The 21,829-nt window shown below is 44.3% G+C and overlaps 3 protein-coding genes across 3 annotated transcripts; all 3 read right to left on the bottom strand.

The window, feature by feature from the left end:
- Positions 1-3,461: 3,461 nt before the first annotated feature.
- LOC149453324 (uncharacterized) lies at positions 3,462-7,160 on the bottom strand. The gene is made up of 3 exons (XM_089688321.1): positions 7,017-7,160; positions 6,537-6,672; positions 3,462-6,087 (listed from the first exon to the last, which is right to left on the bottom strand). Exons 2-3 carry the CDS (start codon positions 6,598-6,600, stop codon positions 3,959-3,961), a joined length of 2,193 nt encoding a protein of 730 aa, XP_089544447.1. The 5' UTR covers positions 6,601-6,672; positions 7,017-7,160; the 3' UTR covers positions 3,462-3,958.
- An 83-nt stretch (positions 7,161-7,243) lies between these two features.
- On the bottom strand, positions 7,244-15,313 carry LOC149453323 (uncharacterized). Its single transcript, XM_089688628.1, has 3 exons — positions 15,131-15,313; positions 7,543-7,674; positions 7,244-7,456 (listed from the first exon to the last, which is right to left on the bottom strand). The coding sequence occupies exons 1-3, from the start codon at positions 15,311-15,313 to the stop codon at positions 7,265-7,267; spliced, it is 507 nt and encodes a 168-aa protein (XP_089544754.1). The 3' UTR covers positions 7,244-7,264.
- LOC149453322 (uncharacterized) lies at positions 13,395-21,604 on the bottom strand. Its single transcript, XM_089688495.1, has 6 exons — positions 20,347-21,604; positions 20,055-20,222; positions 19,845-19,968; positions 19,427-19,728; positions 19,171-19,306; positions 13,395-15,972 (listed from the first exon to the last, which is right to left on the bottom strand). Exons 1-6 carry the CDS (start codon positions 20,440-20,442, stop codon positions 15,416-15,418), a joined length of 1,383 nt encoding a protein of 460 aa, XP_089544621.1. The 5' UTR covers positions 20,443-21,604; the 3' UTR covers positions 13,395-15,415.
- Between the last annotated feature and the right edge of the window lie 225 nt (positions 21,605-21,829).

Here is a 21,829-nt window from a genome sequence, read left to right as displayed (position 1 = left end):
TATCACCTTTACAGAAATGGTCTTCATGGAAGAGCTGCAATTAAAAAAAATAGTTGCACCAAGGAAATAGAAAAGCTAAATGGCTCAGCAACACACAAAAAGACATCTTTGGGATGTAGAAAATGGCGGTAGATGCTCTGGACTGATGTATAAATTGGAATATCGCATTGTATAATAGAACATTGTAAAGGACTTGCTTTAAAATGAAGCCCTCTTCCATCTTCTTCCGGGACTTCCTACTGGGTTTGTGGGAAGGGTAAGGGGACATTCTTCCCACTGATCGCCAATCTAAGGGACATTCTTCCCACTGACCACCAATGTAAGGGGACATTCTTCTCACTCACCACCAATGTAAGGGACATTCTTCCCGCTGATCACCAATGTAAGGAGACATTCTTCCCACTGATCGCCAATGTAAGGAGACATTCTTCCCACTGACCCCCAATGTAAGGGACATTCTTCCCGCTGACCCCCAATGTAAGGGACATTCTTCTCGCTGACCACCAATGTAAGGAACATTCTTCCCACTGACCCCCCAATGTAAGGGACATTCTTCCCGCTGACCCCCAATGTAAGGGTCATTCTTCTCGCTGACCCCCAATGTAAGGGACATTCTTCTCGCTGACCACCAATGTAAGGGACATTCTTCTCGCTGACCACCAATGTAAGGGACATTCTTCTCGCTGATCACCAATGTAAGGAACATTCTTCCCACTGACCCCCCAATGTAAGGGACATTCTTCCCACTGACCCCCAATGTAAGTGTCATTCTTCCCACTGACCCCCAATGTAAGGGACATTCTTCCCACTGACCCCCAATGTAAGGGACATTCTTCCCACTGATCACCAATGTAAGGAAAATTCTTCCCACTGACCCCTAATGTAAGGGAAATTCTTCCCACTGACCACCAATGTAAGGGAAATTCTTCCCACTGACCCCCAATGTAAGGGAAATTCTTCCCACTTATCACCAATGTAAGGGACATTCTTCCCACTGACCCCCAATGTAAGGGACATTCTTCCCACTGACCCCCAATGTAAGGGACATCTTCCCACTGACCAAAAATGTAAGGGACATTCTTTCCACTGACCCCCAATGTAAGGGAAATTCTTCCCACTGACCCCCAATGTAAGGGACATTCTTCCCACTGACCCCAATGTAAGGGACATTCTTCCCACTGACCCCCAATGTAAGGGACATTTTTCCCACTGACCCCCAATGTAAGGGACATTTTTCCCACTGACCCCCAATGTAAGGGACATTCTTCCCACTGACCCCCAATGTAAGGGACATTCTTCCTACTGACCAAAAATATAAGGGACATTCTTCCCACTAATCACCAATGTAAGGGACATTCTTTTTTGGTCTAAAAATTTAATTTTCGGTGTATTGTAACACTGAGAGACAGAATAGCAACAACAAATTCAGCAGAAATGCATGTCTAACAAATGATGACTGATCTGCATGTTCATGAGGGAAATAAGGATTTGATCCCCCATCATTCAGCAGGATTTCTGGCTACCAGGTGTCTTTCATACAGGTAACAAGCTGAGATTAGTCTCTTAAAGGGAGTGCTGCTAATCTCATTGTGTTATCTGTATAAAAGACACCTGTCCACAGGAGCAATCAAACAATCAGATTCCAAACTCTCCACCATGGCAAAGACCAAAGAGCTGTCCAAGGATGTCAGGAACAAGATTGTAGACCTGCACAAGGCTGGACTGGGCAACCAAACTATGGCCAAGCAGCTTGGTGAGAAGGTGACAACAGTTGGTGGAATCATTCACAAATGGAAGAAACACAAAACAAGTGTCAGTCTCCCTAGGTCTGGTGCACCATGCAAGATCTCACCTCGTGGAGTGTCAATGATCATGAGAACAGTGAGGAATCATCCCAGAACTACACATGAGAATCTTGTCAATGATCTCCAGGCAGCTGGGACCACAGTCACCAAGAAAACAATTGGTAACACACTACGCCAACAAGGACTGAAATCCTGCAGTGCCCGCAATGTCCCTCTGCTCAAGAAAGCACATGTCCAGGTCCGTCTGAAGTTTGCCACTGAACATCTGAATGATGCAGAGGAGGACTGGTGGAAAGTGTTGTGGTCAGAGGAGACCAAAATCCAGCTCTTTGGCATCAACTCAACTCGCCGTGTTTGGAGGAGGAGGAATGCTGCCTATGACCCCAAGAACTCCATCCCAACTGTGAAACATTGTGGTGGAAACATTCTGCTTTGGGGGTGTTTTTCTGCTATGGGGGCAGGACAATTGCACCGCATGAAAGGGACGATGGACGGGGCAATGTACCATCAAATCTTGGGTGAGAACCTTCTTCCCTCAGCCAGGGCATTGAAAATGGGTCATGGATGGGTGTTCCAGCATGACAATGACCCAAAACACATGGCCAAGGCAACAAAGGAGCGGCTCAAGAAGAAGCACATTAAGGTCCTGGAGTGGCCTAGCCAGTCTCCAGACCTTCATCTGATTGAAAATCTGTTGAGGGAGCTGAAAGTTCGAGTTGCCAAACGTCAGCCACCAAACCTTAATGACTTGGAGAGGATCTGCCAAGAGGAGTGAGCCAAAATCCCTCCTGAGATGTGTGCGAACCTGGGGGCCAATTCCAGGAAACGTCTGACCTCTGTGATTGCCAACAAGGGATTTGCCACCAAGTACTAAGTCATGTTTTGTGAAGGGGATCAGATCCTTATTTCCCTCATGAACATGCAGATCAGTCATCATTTGTTAGACATGCATTTCTGCTGAATTTGTTGTTGCTATTCTGTCTTTCAGTGTTACAATACACCGAACATTCGATTTTTAGACCGATCATTTCTTTGTGAGTGGGCGAACATTCAACATCAGCAGGGGAACAAATACGCATTTCCTTCACTGTAGAAAGGCACATCTTCCATATATATGTGGCTCATCTCTACTTAGTGCCAAAGTAAGAGTCTCCCTCCTCTAATGGGGGAATATACCGGTGGTTAGTAAAAGGAGCGCGCCCGTCCATTCCAGACCTTTTGTGTGCTCAGAAACGCGTCGCGCGTCGGAGGTGACGTCATGACGATGGAACGCAAGCGGACACCATGGAGCTATAGAGCTGCCGGCCAGACTTCCTCGCCTTACGCCTGCTACCCTACCAGGTCCTTCTCAGCGTTCACTCATGGAGATACGGCGGTCACGTTACCATTGACGACTATGTGACTTGCCTGATTTTAGCTCCAGTCTACACTTAGAGGCACCCTTTTCTCACTTTTTGTATCACCGATGAAGACCCAAAGGAGGATCATCAAGATGGCAGCCATGGGAATCTTCTGTTGGTGGGAAGCCAACACACGTATGGAACTGGACCTTCCGCACCCTTCCTGTCGATCAGTGGATTCCAGTACATTCCGATTACCGATCGTGTAAAAATGATGTTCATTTGGAAAAAAAAAAACAGAATCTTGAAACGCGTAGAGCATTTATTTGTTTATTATTATTATTTTTTTAAATTTTATTTTATTTATTTATTTTTTTTATTTTGTTTTTTTTTTACAAAAATCAGAATACGTGATTAAAAGTAACTAAAAGAAAAATCAAATTTAATAATAAATTACACATGGGCTGGTCCAATGAACAGCCAGTTTTTCAGTGAAACAAACAAACAAAAAAAACCCAACAACATATATCAGCACAGTTCAATTCCATGAGGTCCGTGTGAGTGCGGAACAGAGTCAGCGCCGTACGTTTAGAGGACCGTATGACTGCCTTACTTCCTATGGATCTATAAATATCAAATCACACTGAAAAAATTTCACTTTTTTCACCGCTCTCAAATATGCAGATTTCAACATGGAAAAATAAAATTGAATTTGTGGATGCAAAACATTTTACACACTCTAAACATAAATCCATGTTGTCCTCCGGTGGTTATTTCCCCCCAACGCTCCCCCCTATCTGAACATAAAAGTTGTTAAGCCACATGAACTCTCTGGTGTCCAGTCAGCGAACGTTTTTGAGCGAAACATTTCCCGCACACCGAACATGAATAAGGACGCTCCCCCGTGTGAGTTCTCTGGTGTCCAGTGAGCAAGCGTTTCTCGGTGAAGGATTTCCCGCACTCTGAACAGGAATGAGGGTGCTCACCCGTGTGAATTCTCTGGTGCGTAGCAAGTAAATCTTTCCGGGAGAAACCTTTCCCGCACTCTGAACATGAATAAAGGCGCTCACCGGAGTGAATTTGCTGGTGAATAACGAGTTCTCCTTTCTGGTTGAAAGATTTCCCGCACTCTGAACATGGAAAGGGACGTTCGCCTGTGTGGATTCTCTGGTGTATAAGAAGGTATCCTTTTTCATTGAAACATTTCCCGCACTCTGCACATGAGAAAGGACGCTCGCCCGTGTGGATTCTCTGGTGTACAACAAGTTTATCTTTCCGGGTGAAACATTTCCCGCACTCTGAACATGAAAATGGACGCTCACCCGTGTGAGTTCTCTGGTGTAAGAAAAGTCTGTGTTTTATAGAGAAAGATTTCCCACACTCTAAACATGAATAAGGACGCTCACCTGTGTGAATTCGCTGGTGGTTAAGAAGATCTCCTTTCTGGATGAAACATCTCCCGCACTCTGAACATGAAAAGGGTCGTTCACCCGTGTGAGTTCTCTGGTGTAAAAGAAGTTTTCCTTTCTGAATGTAACTTTTCCCGCACTCTGAACAAGAATAGGGTCGCTCACCAGTGTGAATTCGCTGGTGCACAAGAAGTTCACCTTTTGTAGTGAAAGATTTCCCGCACTCTGAACATGAAAAGGGATGTTTACCTGTGTGAATTCTCTGGTGTTTAAGAAGATGTCCTTTTTCTTTAAAACATTTCCCGCACTCTGAACATGAGTAAGGACGTTCACCTGTGTGACATCTCTGATGATTAAGAAGGTTTCCTTTATGACTAAAACATTTCCCACACTCTACACATGAAAAAGGACGCTCACCTGTGTGACTTCTCTGGTGACTAAGAAAGCTTCCTTTATCACTGAAACATTTCCCGCACTCTGAACACGAGAAAGGATGATCACGCTTGTGAATTCCCTGGTGTATGACAAGTTGACTTTTCTGAGTGAAAGATTTTCCGCACTCTACACATGAAAAAGGGCGCTCACCTGTGTGACTTCTCTGGTGATTAAGAAAGTTTCCTTTCTGACGGAAACATTTCCCGCACTCTGAACACGTGAAAGGACGCTCACCCTTGTGGATTCCCTGGTGTATAACAAGTTGCCTTTTTTGAATGAAAGATTTCCCGCACTCTACACATGAATAAGGTCGCTCACCTGTGTGATTTCTCTGGTGAACAACAAGACTACTTTTCTGAATGAAACCTTTCCCACACTCTAAACATTTATAAGGACGCTCACCTGTGTGAGTTCTATGGTGATTAAGAAAGTTTCCTTTCTGAATGAAGCTTTTACCGCACTCTAAACACGAGAAAGGGTGCTCACCGGTGTGAATTCTCTGGTGATTAACAAGTTCTACTTTCTGAATAAAACATTTCCCGCACTCTGAACACGAATAGGGGCGCTCACCTGTGTGGATTTTCAGGTGGTTTAGAAGGGTTGCTTTGTCAGCAAAACATTTCCCACAGTCTGAACATAAGAAAGGACGCTCACCCGTGTGAAATCTCTGGTGATTAAGAAAGGTTTCTTTCCGATCGAAGAATTTCCTGCACTCTGAACATGAGAAAGGATGCTCACCCTTGAAACATTTTTGGCCTGTAGGAGGCTCTCCGGTTTCTATGAAAGAATTCTCAGACGTCGTACATGACCAGGAATGCTCTCCTGTGTGATCTCCTTCATGGCTTACAGAAGATCCCTTGAGATGAGATGGATCTGTTGGTGTATCTGGACGGGGAGATCCCAGATTGGTGTCAGCAGTAATAGTTTGTGGGTTATGGGAAGATCCCTCAGGATCACAGGAATCCATTGGTCTCTCCGAGTGATGAGGTCTCTGGTGTATCATTTGTGTATCGGGATTTTCTCCTGGAGGACATTGTGTGGTGGCATCTTCATCTGCTTTATATTCTGAAGATCCATTATTCCAGACATAGAGTCCACCTGTTGGAAATCAACGTTTCCATGTTAGAGGAATTCTTCCTTCAGAAGTCATATACAGCATGTTGGTCTAACGCTCTACAGTATCTCAGAGCTCCAGACAAAGGATACAAAGATGGACCTTCCATATGGTGTCCAGTATCTCCTCCTCATTTGTTGGGAACATGACGTTATATTGAGGAATGGAGATGGACCTTTCATATGGTGTCCAGTATCTCCTCCTCATTTGTTGGGAACATGACGTTATATTGAGGAATGGAGATGGACCTTTCATATGGTGTCCAGTATCTCCTCCTCATTTGTTGGGAACGTTTCATTATTTTGAGGATCTCAGATGGACCTCTTTCATAGTTTACATTATTGGAAACTTTTAATTATTTAAATAGACACTTTATAGTCATAGTTTTACATGAAAATGTGAACGGTTTCTGCATTTTGTGTTTATGACCTACTTGTGTCCATATGTAGAGAAGATTCCTCCTGTACACTTTTCGTAATCATCTCCCCCTCCTCCATAAACTGCTGATCTCCTCTCACCAAAGTCTCATCTTCTTTATCTTCAACTTTGATGTCTTTTAGTTCTTCACCCTAAACCCCAAAGAGGATAAAATAGAATATTAGTAAAACTAATTGCAATAATAATAGAATATCATATCATAGTTTAGAATAACTTTGAAAGTTCTATAGTTCTGCCTGAACATGGTGAGGGATGCTGTGATTTTCCTGTGTAGAATCCCAGGGATAAAAAGAACTACCCTCCATAGACAGCTGATGTCTACTAACAAACTTCTGCTCTTACACTTTAAATTCAACTTTCACTCACTCCCCAAAAAATATATTTGCAAAAAAAAAAAACCAAGTGAATTCATAGAAGAATGTCCTCTTATAGCTTAGAATTCTTTTTTAGGTTCTTGTTGCTCAGTCCCACCTACCTGATGATGGTGAGGGATGGTGTGACCTTCCTGTGTGGAATCCCAGGAATACAGAGGACGGGGACATCTCTCTGGAGGGTTCCCATTACTGGATCCATCTACCTGATGATGGTGGGGGATGGTGTGATCTTCCTGTGTGGAATCCCGGGAATACAGAGGACGGGGACATCTCTCTGGTGGGTTCCCATGACTGGATCCATCTGTAGGAAACACACACACTGACTGAATCCATTGTTTCTATGTGTTTATCAGATGATGGGGGATCTAGGTGGACCCTCCGTACTGCTCTCTCCTTTACAATAAAGTCTCCTCTTACCCGGTGATGTGAGGGGCGGCTGATTGTCCATCATGACGTCCTTGTAGAGGTCCTTGTGTCCTTCTAAATGCTCCCACTCCTCCATGGAGAAATAGACAGTGACATCCCGACACCTTATAGGAACCTGACACACACAATGATACAGTCACCATCCAGACACATCCCTTGTCTGTTACTGGAGAATGTCCCAGAATTCCCGGCACCGCTCACCTCTCCTGTCAGCAGATCAATGATCTTCTGGGTGACTTCCAGAATCTTCTTGGCACTGGTTCCCTCTGTTGTCAGGCAGTGAGATGGAGGCCCTGTGATGGGTGATGTCCTGTGAAGACGACTGCTGGTTGGTCATGGATCTCCAGATATTTTACTCACTATAGTACAGTTGGATAAATGGCTCTATATTTAGGATGTATCCGGTCTATAAACCATAATGGACATCACGGTGACTATGGAGGAAGAGGATGGACATGACGATGGAGGAAGAGGACGGACATGACGGGGGGAGGGTTGCTGGGTGTAAACAGAAGTAATATCTTATTACCCCCACAGCTGTTGGTTGCAGGAATATCTGCCTCTACGTCACCTGACCTTTCATCCCACCCGGAACTTCCTGTCTGTAGATGACATCACTTCCTGTCCGTACCCTGCTATCACTTGCGAAGAAAATACAAACTGTAGCCAGTGTTTTTAAGTACTTTGACAGCTGCTTTGTATAAAACCAGTTGGACAGCTGAGGGTGGGAGGCCATTTTTAAAACAGCTTCCTCTTTGTTTTGCTTATGTGCGCCTCTACAACGTGCCACACTGAGACACAGCACATCACAGAGCAGGTACATGGCTACTGAAATTGTACCTGTACAATGTGGTCACTGTGATTAGTCACAGTGATTCCAAATGCAAACTAAAGATGCATGTTCGATCTACAGCTTTGTTTCCTGGTGCCGTATTCTTGCTCACTAAGCACACCAGTCTCAGTGTCACTAGACCAGTGTAAGCCACCAACAGTGTTCCTGATGACCACTATACCAGTCCCAGTGTCACCAGACTAGTGTAAGCCACCAACAGTGTTCCTGATCACCACTATACCAGTCCCAGTGTCACCAGACCAGTTATTAATCCACAGGTATTAATTCCTTTATTAATCTTTCCTGGCCATAGGAAGAGCTTCCTCAAATTAGTATTCGACTCCTGTGTGCCAAAGGCCCCTAGCTGTAATTAACTTGCCCCTCCACAAAAGGTCCCAAATTCAAATAGTGTATACAGCCCTAATTAGTGCCTTACTTTTTTATTAATGTATTTCCCCCCACTAATTATCCTGTCCAACCAGTCTTTTCTGTTTACAGTAATTAAATTACTGTAGTACCATTCTCTTCATTGTCACCTGCTAATGACCCCCCTCCGCCTCTCTTCCTGCTCAGGGGGTTTAAGAGGCCAGTGCTGGTCTCTCTTGGTGTGCCATTCTGCTGGGCAACCACTGAGAGGTCCAGCTGGACTCTTGTGGCCCCATGGCTCTGCCTGAGCTACATTGAAGGAAGGGGGATCCCAGAGTCTACATCAGCCCTGCCTGGAACGCTGTCAGCTCTGCCTGAGACTATCGCATCAGCTTTGCGTGAGTGTATGCTCCCCTTGTGCTATCTGACTGCTCATGAACATTTTGGACTCTATCTCCCTGCACTACTCCCCATTGAGTGACTATTGTCTGTTTTAATAAATCTTTAAGTGTTTGCCGCCTGCCTTGTGTGTTCTGTCCCGCTTACCCTCCGTTACACCAGTCCAGTGTCACCAGACCAATGTAAGCCACCAACAGTGTTCCTGATGACCACCATACCAGTCCCAGTGTTACCAGACCAGTGTAAGCCACCAACAGTGTTCCTGATCACCACTATACCAGTCCCAGTGTCACCAGACCATTGTAAGCCACCAACAGTGTTCCTGATGACCACCATACCAGTCCAGTGTCACCAGACCAGTTGTAATGACTTTTGGGACTGTTTATTAAGAAAAATGATATTATCCCAAATAGGGGATTCTAAACTGACTGTCATGGGTTAACATCCTCAGTTAATTTCAAGTGACCTTTCAAAAAAGTTATCCTAAACAATGAGTGGAAGAAACTGGTCTAAGAGACAATGAGAGTCAAACACCACTATTTGGATGTCTGCAGGTGAGCATATAGGAGGTCTAAAAGTGACAATGGTGAGAGGAAATCCTCATTGTCTTATCTCTCCCAAAACTTTGGGAAGTGTGTGATGACCAAACAAACTTCTTGAAATGTCACAATAGCTATTGAATACTGAGGTTTAACTCCAGTCCAGTCTGTTTACCCTAATTACCAAACCATGGATGAAATTTCCTATGTCACATCTTCTTGAACTGTATATGCAGCACAAGGTAAAACCTGGGTCATTGAAAATATAAAGTTTGATACATACCAATGGAGACATTATCAAAAAGCATATTACCAACACCTTTTTATTAAGGGAAATCTATTCGATAAGGTTGGGTATTGCATCCCACTCAACTAAAGTTGAAGTGATGAAAGATAAGGTAGTTTATAAATAAGGTAAATGTCTATATTTCCAAAAGAAATCAGCCATTCCAATTTAGTTTAGGTATCAGAAAAATGAGAAACCAAACGTATTCACACCTTTCTATGGTCCTTATCCAAGAGTTAGTAGTGAAATCAACTATATATAAGTAAAGAACCAGCACCATGGAAATTGTATAAGACAACAGTAAGCTGCAAAACCTAGCCTATAAATTTATAGGATATACAAAACTTCAAAAAAAGTTCAGCTCCGTGAGGACGTCGAAAAGCTTAGGGCGGTGCCTTTGGATGTGATGTTCAGAACACTCCTGGTCTGCTTGCATGTTGTATGTGCATGTTTAGCTGTGTCTGAGTCGCTTGTATTCATTACACACACTGTCTTTACTGGTGTCAGTCTGGACACCTTGCTTGTAAGTGCATTTCTTCATTAAAGTTTGATGCTTTTTAAAACATACTGCACCATGATTGTTCACTTTTTTTTTTCGAGTGACGGTCTGATCATCTCTCAGTTTGGATACTAAATCACCTTTGGAGTGGATTTTCAGCTTTGCAGCACATCATCTGTTGGAGTTCATCCCTCATTTCTTCAGTGTTGCTGTCACCATATTATTTATTGCTCCCAGAGTAACAACTAATATATGCTGGTTTTTCAACATTCAACATATTACTCTGGTGAGTTCTATTTAACCATTTTTGGTGGTGGATTCACTTGGTAATTAATTATTTTGGACATTATTGATTTTAACTTTTTGGACTTTCATTTTTGCTGGATTTTATTTTCATTTAAAATATTGTTTCTTATTGTTTTGTTACATTTTTTTGTTACACTTTTGTATGTATTTAAGAGCAACCTATTTTTTTGAAGTGAAATCAACTATACTTGAATAGGACATATATTTTATACATCAAGACATATGGTTTCTATCAAAGGATGAATCATCATTAAGACCACCAATTCATCTGTAATAGTTGACTGTCTCCAGTGGATAAATCAGGAACATCTCTAGGTAAGCAAAATGTACCCTCCGTTACACCAGTCCAGTGTCACCAGACCAATGTAAGCCAAACAGTGTTCCTGATGACCACCATACCAGTCCCAGTGTCGCCAGATCAATGTAAGCCACCAACAGTGTTCCTGATGACCACCATACCAGTCCCAGTGTCGCCAGACCAATGTAAGCCACCAACAGTGTTCCTGATCACCGCCATACTGGTCCCAGTGTCACCAGACTAGTGTAAGCCACCAACAGTGTTCCTGATCACCGCCATACTGGTCCCAGTGTCACCAGACTAGTGTAAGCTACCAACAGCGTTCCTGATCACCGCCATACCAGTTCCAAGTGTCACCAGACAAGTGTAAGCCACCAACAGTGTTCCTGATCACCGCCATACCAGCCCCAGTGTCACCAGACCAGTGTAAGCCACCAACAGTGCTCCTGATCACAGTCCCTGTGTTACCAGACCAGTGTAAGCCACCAAAAGTGTTCCTGATCACTACCATACCAGTCCCAGTGTCACCAGACTAGTGCAACCAGCAACAATGTTCCTGATCACTAGCCAACCTATTGCCAATGTCGCCCAAGCCAGTGCAACCAGCAACAGTGTTCGGCAACAACACCAATGCAAGGGCCACCAGGACCAGTGCAGCCAGCAGCAGTGTTCCTGATTGCCGCCACACCAGTGCAAGGTCACCTCTGCCTGTTTGGCCTGTTTATCGACCACGTTTCTGCCTGCCACTCGGACATAACATTTGCTTGTTTGCTGACCATGTTTCCACCTGTCGCATAAAGCCTGAAGGCGCTCCTTGGATTTTGGGCCTCTTTTTGCAGCTAGGCTTCCAAAAAAGTCTCGCACATACAAAGTAGACCCATACTCGGGCCAAGTAGAAAAATGTGTTTTGGGATGCAATTCTGCTGTGTGTAAGAAATATCTTATTAATGGACAATTTTTTTTTTAACTAAAATACATTTTAATTTTCTTGCTGTGTTTTCTATAAACTTCTGGTGAAAAATATGATCTTCGAAGAACTTACCATGCCTCCAATTAAATACACTGGAGGGTCTACTTTGCAAAATGTGATTATTTTGCAAGTGGAACTTTGGGGGCCTGAATAAATGTCATAGGCATTCAGGAATTCAGATGCAAAATTTATGGCCATTGAAAGCCTGAAGGTGCTCCTTGGATTTTCGGCCTCTCTTTGCAGCTAGGCTCCCGAAAAAGTCTTGTGCATACAAAGTAGACCCATACTCGGGCCAAGTAGAAAAATGTGTTTTGGGATGTAATTCTGCTGTGTGTAAGAAACATCTTATTAATGGACAACTTTTTTTTTTAAATAAAATACATTTTAATTTTCTTGCTGTGTTTTCTATAAACTTCTGATGAAAAATATGATCTTCGAAGAACTTACCATGCCTCCAATTAAATACACTGGATGTGATCATTTTGCAAGTGTTTTTACTATCCTGGCACTTCAGGGACCTGAATAAATGTGATAGGTATTCAGGAATTCAGATGCAAAATGTATGGCCCTTGAGAGCCTAAAGGCGCTTTTTGGATTGTGGGGCTCTCTCGGCAGTGCAAAAGTTTCACACGTGGTATTTCTATACTCAGGAGGAGTAGAAGAATGTGATTTGGTGTGTATTCGCAAGCGCACCCATGCTGCGTGCGAGAGATAACTTGTTAAAATGACAATTGTGTGAAATAAAATAAAAATGTTATTTACTTTTGGGGGCTGAATAAATGTGATAGGTATTCAGGAATTCAGATGCAAAATGTATGGTCCTTGAAAGCCTGAAGGCGCTCTTTGGATTGTGGGCCCCTCTCGGCAGTGGAAATGTTTAACGAGTGGTATTTCTATACTCAGGAGGCGGTGTATAATCGCAAGCACACCCATGCTGTGTGCAAGAGATAACTTGTTTAAATGACAATTGCGTGAAATAAAATAAAAATGTTATTTCCTTTCGGGGGCCTGAATAAATGTGATAGGTATTCAGAAATTCAGATGCAAAATGTATGGCCCGTGAAAGTCTGAAGGCGCTCTTTGGATTTTGGGCCCCTCTCGGCAGTGGAAAAGGCTCAAGCGTGGTATTTATATACTCAGGAGGTGTAGAAGAATGCGATTTGGTGTGTAATCGCAAGCGCACCCATGCTGAGTGCGAGAGATAACTTGTTAAAATAACAATTGCGTGAAATAAAATAAAAAGGTTATTTACTTTCGGGGGCTGAATAAATGTTATAGGTATTCAGGAATTCAGATGCAAAATGTATGGCCCATGAAAGCCTGAAGGTGCTCTTTGGATTGTGGGCCCCTCTCGGCAGATAAATTGATAAAATGACAATTGCGTGAAATAAAATAAAAATGTTAATTACTTTCTTTATTTTCCAAAATGATTGTGGCAAAAAATGACAACTTCAAAAAAAAAAATGTACAACTTCAAAAGAATCCTCATGGCATCTTACACCAATCGTCTAAGAACTATGGTCATTTTGGTAGAAAAAAAAAGGACTCGTGGACAAAATTTTGTAAAGCATACAGTTTTCTTTGTTTATTTTAGAAAACCAGAATAACCGACTAACATACAATAAAACTAAGATCGAATTTAAACCAAATCTTGTATAATTAAAGTAAAAAAAAAAAAAACGTACATCAAATTTATTATACATTGGCAGGACTAATCAAAACCCAGCTCCTTCAGTAGAGCAATGACGTGCAGCAGCCAAGAGACGCTTCCAATAAAAGGTTCGTTGGTAAAAATACAAATTCTGATTAAATTGGATGTTCCAGCATTTATTTCCGTGGTTTCTTCTGTGGTGTTTCTGTAGTTTTTTTTTTTGCCTGGGTATTGGTAGGGTTGTCCATGAATTGTATGATACCCTTCTTTGTTGGCCACTTCCTTCTCATGGTTGCCAATGGGCTGCCCCACCCCTCTGCTGCCCATTCACAGAAGCCTTTGTATTTTGTGAATGACTTCACACAATACAAAGGTTCTGTGATTGGGCAGGAAAGGAGAGGAGGGGCAGGCACAGCATCCGCATGTTATCTTGCTGTATTTTAAAGCTGAATTCCAGGAATTCAGCAACCTGGTAAAATGAGTTAAGTCCAACGAGGTGCATGGCACCCCCTGGACTTACCTCTTTCATTCACATCTGACAGGTTTATTGCACTCCCGGAGAATACACTCGGGGCAATGAGAGGAGAGAAGCACACATAGCAGCTATACCTGCCCCCTCCCTCTGCTGCCCATTCACAGAAGCCTTTGTATTTGATGAATGAGTTCACACAATACAAAGGCTTCTGTGATTGCGCAGGAGGAGAGGAGGGGCAGGCACAGCATCCGCATCGAATCTATACTTGAAGGAGGTGAGACCAAAACATCCAGTGCTGGAGCGCTGGAAGTTAACTTCCTGGAGCACAATAAACCTGTCAGATCTAAATTTAAGAGATATGTCCATGAGGTGGCATGCACCTCGGTTTATTGCACTCATGGCAATGAGAGGAGAGAATCGCACATAGCAGCTATGCCCGCCCCACCTCTCTGCTGCCCGTTCACAGAAGCCTTTGTATTTTGTGAATGATCTTGCATAATACAAAGGCTTCGGTGATTGGGCAGTGGGAAGGGAGGGGCAGGCACAGCATCTGCATCGAATTTACACAAGAAGGAGATGAGAACAGAGCGTCAAATACCAGAGCTCCAGAAGTTGTCTTCCTGGGGCACAATAAATCTTGCCACTGCTGCTAGAATGTACCTCGTTAAAAAAATCGATAACGCGTTTTTTCTATGGACTGGACGGTTCCGCTCGTTAAAATGTCACTATACATTTCTCAAAAGAATCATCATCGGGTGTGTGTTCTCTGACGTCTAATTAGATTTCCTTCAGCTGTAAAAGATTTCCTGCACTTTGAAGATAAAATAGGCTCATTTCTCTTGTGTCCCGACAAGGCTTTTCTTCCAAGTGAAATGTTTCCCACATGGAAAAGGGTGTCAGCCTGGGTGAACTCTCTGGTGTACAGGAAGGTTTCCTTTCCAAATAAAACATTTCCCACACTCTGGACACCACCTGTGTGACTTTTCTTATTCTTTTGTAGGAATTGGAAACATTTCCCTCTAAACATGAATAGGGACACTCATCGGTGTGTAAGAAGATTCCTTTTCTGAATAAAACAATTCCCACACTCTTGGAAGATGCCTTTTATGAGTAAAACATTTCCCACACTCTAGGAAGATGCCTTTTATGAGTAAAACATTTCCCACACTCTAGGAAGATGCCTTTTATGAGTAAAACATTTCCCACACTCTGGGTATGAATAAGGATGATCACCCATGTGAACTGGCAGGTGTGTCAGCAGGTCTCCTTTGCAAATATAACATTTTCCACACTCTGAACATGAGAAAGGATGCTCACCCGCGTGACACCTCTGGCTTTCATACAGAAACATTTCCCGCACTCTGACACATGAATACGGACGCTCCGTTGTGTGAATTCTCTAGCATTCAAGAAGGTCTCTATTGTAAATTGAACATTTCCTAATTTCTGAATGTTAATAGGAAGGCTCTCCTGAGTGAATTCTTTGGTGTATCAGAAGTGCTTTTTTCTCAGTGAAACATTTCCCGCACGCCAAACATAAATAGGGACACTCACCTGTGTGACTCCTCTGGTGCCTAAGAAGGCTTCCTTTCTGATTGAAACATCTTCCGCACTCCGGGCACGAATAAGGGCGCTCGCCTGTGTGAATTCTCTGGTGCCTAAGTAGGCTTCCTTTCTGACTGAAACTTTTCCCACACTCTGAACACAAATAGGGGCGCTCCCCTGTGTGAATTCTCTGGTGTCTAAGAAGGTCGCAGTTTTTACTGAAAAATTTCCCGCACACCGAACATGACCATGAGCTCTCTCCAGTGTAAACCCCTTCACGGTTCAACAAGATTTCCTTGGGGCCAGATGGATCTGCTGATCTCTCCACACTGTGAGATCTGAGATGTATGGCTGGAGTCACAGTGTGGGATCCATCCGATAGTATCCGAAGATTACAGGGATCGATCGACCTCCGTGTATTGTTACTAAAGGCGTTTCCTCCGGGATGTGCGATGCCATCGGGACCTGGAGAGGAGAAAGGAAGTCGCTCAGAGATATTCCAAAAATCGCCTTCCCTCGCAACGACTCTTCAGCCACTTGCCTGCCGGGAACTGTCACCCCCTTCTTGCCCACCAGGCACTGTCACCCCCCTTCCTGCCCACCAGGCACTGTCACCCCCCTTCTTGCCCACCGGGAACTATCACCCCCTTCCTGCCCACCAGGCACTGTCACCCCCTTCCTTCCCACCAGGCACTGTCACCCCCCTTCTTGCCCACCGGGAACTGTCACCCCCTTCCTGCCCAACGGGAACTGTCACCCCCTTCCTGCCTACCGGGCACTGTCACCCCCTTCCTTCCCACGGGGCACTGTCACCCCCTTCCTGCCCACCAGGCACTGTCACCCCCTTCCTGCCCACCGGGCACTGTCACCCCCTTCCTGCCCACCGGGCACTGTCACCCTTCTTCCTGTCCACCGGGCACTGTCACCCCCTTCCTGCCCACCGGGCACTGTCACCCCCCTTCCTGCCAACCGGGAACTGTCACCCCCTTCCTGCCTACCGGGCACTGTCACCCCCTTCCTGCCAATTTTCAGCTTTCAGCACTGTCGCACTTTGAATGACAGTTGCGCTGTCATACAACACTGTACCCATATAAAAGTTTTTGTATTTTTTTCACACAAACAGAGCTTTCTTTTGGTGGTATTTATTCCCCACTGGGGTTTTATTTTCTGCACTATAAACAAAAAAAAGAGCAAAAAAAACGGGATTAGCCTTTTACCGTATCCCGTGATCAGCTTTGTCCGTAGGACACAGTGATCACCGATGGCACCGGGTACACGCCGCTGAGTGTTCTGGAATGTGGTCCATGGACGTTGTCCCAGAACAACCGCACTGTAACCGTATTTCGGTTATCGTCCTTCGGCTATAGCGTTGTAGGGAACAAGTTAAACCTCACGTTCAGAAATCAGAGGTGTTGATTGCTTTTCTTGTGTGAACATTTATCATACAAATGCCAACGGAACAATGTTTTCACATGCTGTCTTTCAAAACAACAAGGGAACAGATAAAATGGTTGTATATCTAGGCACAGTACTCAATTTCAACAACTGCCATTGTTTTAGAGGAGCTCTTGTCAAACACTGAACCCAAAGCTGTGTCAATAGAAATTAACCGCTTCCCGTCCGCCCTATAGGAAAGAAATACTGCTACAGGACGGCACGGGAGTGCAAAATCACGTATATATACGCGAGTTTGCATTTCCACGGAAAAGGCATGCGCGCGCCCCGCCCGTGCCGCCATTAGTGGCCGTCAATCACCGGGTCCTGGCCGGTGATCACTCGCCAGTGCCCGGTGAGTGCCGAGCCGAGCATCTCCAACAGTACTATGTCAGGCACTATGTCAAAATCCTGTCCTAACAGAGTCCAATTTCTCGAACAAACTTGTTTTGCAGAAGGACGCCTCTGAAGTAGGGCTGTTCTATCATGACTCTATCTTTCTGAGAGTCCTCAAGTTGGAGCACGTATGGCACAACATTGGGACACACCCCTTCCTTGGTCTTATGAAGTCCCCACCGGCACACCCCTTCCTTGGTCTTATGAAGTCCCCACCGGCACACCCCTTCCTTGGTCTTATGAAGTCCCTACCGGCACACCCCTTCCTTGGTCTTATGAAGTCCCCACCGGCACAGCCCTTCCTTGGTCTTATGAAGTCCCCACTGGCACACCCCTTCCCTGGTCTTATGAAGCCTCCACCGGCACACCCCTTCCTTGGTCTTATGAAGCCTCCACCGGCACACCCCTTCCTTGGTCTTATGAAGTCCCCACCGGCACAGTCCTTCCTTGGTCTTATGAAGTCCCCACCGGCACACCCCTTCCTTGGTCTTATGAAGTCCCCACCGGCACACCCCTTCCTTGGTCTTATGAAGTCCCCACCGGCACACCCCTTCCCTGGTCTTATGAAGCCTCCACCGGCACACCCCTTCCTTGGTCTTATGAAGTCCCCACCGGCACACCCCTTCCCTGGCCTTATGAAGTTCCCCGTTTTCAGCTTGTGCTGCTGGCCTTTTATTGAGAAAGGTTAGGTAGCCATTTTCACATGGGTGTAGCCCTTTTACGTCTTTCTTTCTACATCCGTTTCTATTAGAGAAGCATTTTTTAACTCCAAACTTTAGATGGCGCTTTAGTATGATGCAAGACATGAGTCCAATATGTGAAAAGATCCAACTTTTGTAGGGCTGTCCTATCATTTAGGGCTGTTCCATCATGATAGAACAGTCCTACATCTGAGGCGTCCTTCTGTAAAACAAGTTTCTTTGAAAAATTGGACTCTACTAGGACAGGATGTTGACATAGTGCCGACTTAAGCTCTAGGAAGACCTTTTCAGTATCTGTGTGCCACTTGACCATGGTTCACTTCTTACCCTTTGTCAGATCAGTCAACAGATTAGGACAGGATGCTGACATAGTGTCAACTTAGGCTCTAGGAAAAACTTTACAGCATCTGTGTACCATGTGACCATGATCCACTTCCTACCCTTTGTCAGATCAGTCAACAGATTAGGACAGGATATTGACATAGTACCGACTTAAGCTCTAGGAAGACCTTTTCAGCATCTGTGTGCCACTTGACCATGAGCCACCACTTCCTACCCCTTCTCAGATCAGTCAACGGCACCACCAGGGTGGAAAAATAGTCCACCCTATATATCATAAGAAGCATCTTATGGTCTTCTCAGTCAAAAGTTAACTATAGCTGTAAAAAAAAGCGGTGGTAGAGCAGGCATGTTTGGCAATTAAATGGTCCTTAATGGGCACTTTGGTGCTTCCTATAAAGAAGGAAGTTCCATTTGGCTCCCAACCACGATTCAGTAACATGGATGGGACAGAATAAGGAGGCAAGTGCGTGGGTAACCTGATGATTCTTGGCTCTCCGAGAGTTTTGGTTTGCCATAGAGCTCCCTACAACTTTCTTAAAAATTACCGGGAGCACACTTGATGTTCCTCTCACCAAGATCCATTAAGAAAGATCACAGAAAAAACACGTAAAGGAGTATAAAGGCATGGACAACACAATACGAGTAAAAGAGAGAAACCAAACCATTCATCTAGCAGACTCTAGTCTAATAGATATTTTCCTTCCTGGACAGAGTAAACAAGAAAGACAAGACTAGACCAGAAAACCGTTGTCTGCTTGGGCCTGAGGACTTGGGATGACTTATGACTTACTTGTGTCCATATGTAGAGAAGATTCCTCTGGTTTACTTTCTATAACCATCTCCTCCATAGACTGCTGATCTCCACTCACCAACGTCTCTTCTTCCTCCTCTTTAATAACGATATTGAGGTCTTTCAGTTCTTCATCCTGAACCCCAAATAAGGTAGAACAGATTTGTAAAAAAAAAAAACCCCAAAAGATTACATAGAAGAATGTCATCTAATAGCGTAGAATACATTTTAGGTCTTCATGTTTAATCCAATCTACCTGATGATGGTGAGGGATGGTGTGATCCTTCTGTGTGGAATCCCTGGAATACAGAGGACGGGGACATCTCTCTGGTGGGTTCCCATTACTGGATCCATCTACCTGATGATGGTGAGGGATGGTGTGATCTTCCTGTGTGGAATCCTGGGAATACAGAGGACGGGGACATCTCTCTGGTGGGTTACCATTACTGGATCCATCTACCTGATGATGGTGGGGGATGGTGTGATCTTCCTGTGTGGAATCTCGGAAATACAGAGGACGGGGACATCTCTCTGGTGGGTTCCCATGACTGGATCCATCTGTAGGAAACACACACACTGACTGAATCCATTGTTTCTATGTGTTTATCAGACGATGGGGGATCTAGGTGGACCCTCCGTACTGCTCTCTCCTTTACAATAAAGTCTCCTCTTACCCGGTGATGTGAGGGGAGGCTGATTGTCCATCATGACATCCTTGTAGAGATCCTTGTGTCCTTCTAAATACTCCCACTCCTCCATGGAGAAATAGACAGTGACATCCTGACACCTTATAGGAACCTGACACACACAATGATACAGTCACCATCCAGACACATCTCTTGTCTGTTACTGGAAAATGTGCCAGAATTCCCGTCGCCGCTCACCTCTCCTGTCAGCAGATCAAGGATCTTCTGGGTGACTTCTAGAATCTTCTTCTCTTTTCTCTCTGTTGTCAGGCAGTGAGGTGGAGGCACATTGATGGGTGATGTCCTGAGAAGACATCTTTTGGGTCTTAATGGATCGCCAGATATTTTCTTCACTATTTTATAATCCTGAGTAAAATGAGAAAATTATCAATAAAGACTTCCCAGAATCCTCCTCACTTCTCTGGTAAGGCCTGTTCTTTATTAATAGATATAAGAGTGATGTCATAGGACCTCCCAGAATTCTCCTCACCTCTCCGGTTAGCAGGAAGATGATCTCCAGGGCGAGGTCTAATATCCTCTCAGTTATGTGGCTTTGAACCTTGTCCATCCTCCTTGAGGTGGTCATGTGATCTATTCAGGACTCTCCTCTCTGTCAAAGAATATTAAACTGATGTTCATTAGGACTATACTGGAATGAAGATGTCTCCACAATGTTCTTCTACAGTTCTCTCTTGGACCTCTTGTTATACTATATTACAGGCCTAATATTTCAACGAACTGCAAGAAAACCAGAGATGACCTTTTAAGTGCAACTCCAACCAAAACGTCTTATTTTATGTTTGGATAGAAGAGTCAGATCAGGTATGTCACACTAATGTTTTATTGGTTGCATATGGCCACCTGATTCTACTCTGTGGTCCTCACTGGTTTTAGGCCAGAAAAACCATGGTGATGTCACATTGATGAGAGCTAAGAACCCCAGAGACAAGATGGATAAATGGTTCTATAGTTAGGACGTATCCAAGCGATAAACCAGAGACTCTGGATGGACAGTTGGATAAATGGTTCTATATTTAGGACGTATCCGGTCTATAAACCAGAGGCTCTGGATGGACGGTTGGATAAATGGTTCTATATTTAGGACGTATCCGGTCTATAAACCAGAGGCTCTGGATGGACGGTTGGATAAATGGCTCTATATTTAGGACGTATCCGGTCTATAAACCAGAGGCTCTGGATGGACGGTTGAATAAATGGTTCTATATTTAGGACGTATCCGGTCTATAAACCAGAGGCTCTGGATGGACGGTTGGATAAATGGTTCTATATTTAGGACGTATCCGGTCTATAAACCAGAGGCTCTGGATGGACGGTTGGATAAATGGCTCTATATTTAGGACGTATCCGGTCTATAAACCAGAGGCTCTGGATGGACGGTTGAATAAATGGTTCTATATTTAGGACGTATCCGGTCTATAAACCAGAGGCTCTGGATGGACGGTTGGATAAATGGCTCTATATTTAGGACGTATCCGGTCTATAAACCAGAGGTTCTGAATGGACGAATGGACGATTGGATAAATGGTTCTATATTTAGGATGTATCCGGTCTATAAACCAGAGGTTCTGGATGGACGGTTTAATAAATGGTTCTGTATTTAGGATGGATCCAGTCTAAAAACATAAATGACGTCACAGTGACAATGGAGGAAGAGGACGGACATGACAATGGAGGAAGAGGATGGACATAACAATGGAGGAAGAGGACGGACATGACGGGGGGGGGGGGTTACTGGGTGTAAATATAAAATAAGATCTCATTACCTCCTCTGCTGCCAGTTCCAGCAATGTCTCCTCTCAACTTCCTCCCGACTCACCTCTCACCCGGAACTTCCTATTTATAGATGACATCACTTCCTGTCTGATGAGATCACCACCTTGCGAAAAATCTCAAAACTGCAGCTGATGTTGTTTGTTTTTTAACCTTGGACAGACCACATGACGTATCCTACA

This window comes from Staurois parvus, unplaced genomic scaffold (genome assembly GCF_062004578.1).
Source record: "Staurois parvus isolate SC_StPar_1 unplaced genomic scaffold, SC_StPar_1.0 ptg000449l, whole genome shotgun sequence".
Classification (NCBI taxonomy): domain Eukaryota; kingdom Metazoa; phylum Chordata; class Amphibia; order Anura; family Ranidae; genus Staurois; species Staurois parvus.
Note: the sequence above shows the minus strand (reverse complement) of the source record. Positions and strands in the feature narration are given on the sequence as shown.

Coding starts and splice junctions, on each gene's coding strand:
- LOC149453322 (XM_089688495.1), bottom strand. CDS start 20,442: ATGACCACCTCAAGGAGGATGGACAAGGTTCAAAGCCACATAACTGAG. Junction 19,969..20,054: donor TTGATCTGCTGACAGGAGAG/GTGAGCGGCGAC, acceptor TGTGTGTGTCAG/GTTCCTATAAGGTGTCAGGA. Junction 19,729..19,844: donor GCCTCCCCTCACATCACCGG/GTAAGAGGAGAC, acceptor TGTTTCCTACAG/ATGGATCCAGTCATGGGAAC.
- LOC149453323 (XM_089688628.1), bottom strand. CDS start 15,313: ATGTTTCTGTATGAAAGCCAGAGGTGTCACGCGGGTGAGCATCCTTTC. Junction 7,675..15,130: donor ATAAAAGGCATCTTCCTAGA/GTGTGGGAAATG, acceptor GGAGATCCATGA/CCAACCAGCAGTCGTCTTCA. Junction 7,457..7,542: donor TTGATCTGCTGACAGGAGAG/GTGAGCGGTGCC, acceptor TGTGTGTGTCAG/GTTCCTATAAGGTGTCGGGA.
- LOC149453324 (XM_089688321.1), bottom strand. CDS start 6,600: ATGGAGGAGGGGGAGATGATTACGAAAAGTGTACAGGAGGAATCTTCT. Junction 6,088..6,536: donor TTCTCTACATATGGACACAA/GTAGGTCATAAA, acceptor GATTTCCAACAG/GTGGACTCTATGTCTGGAAT.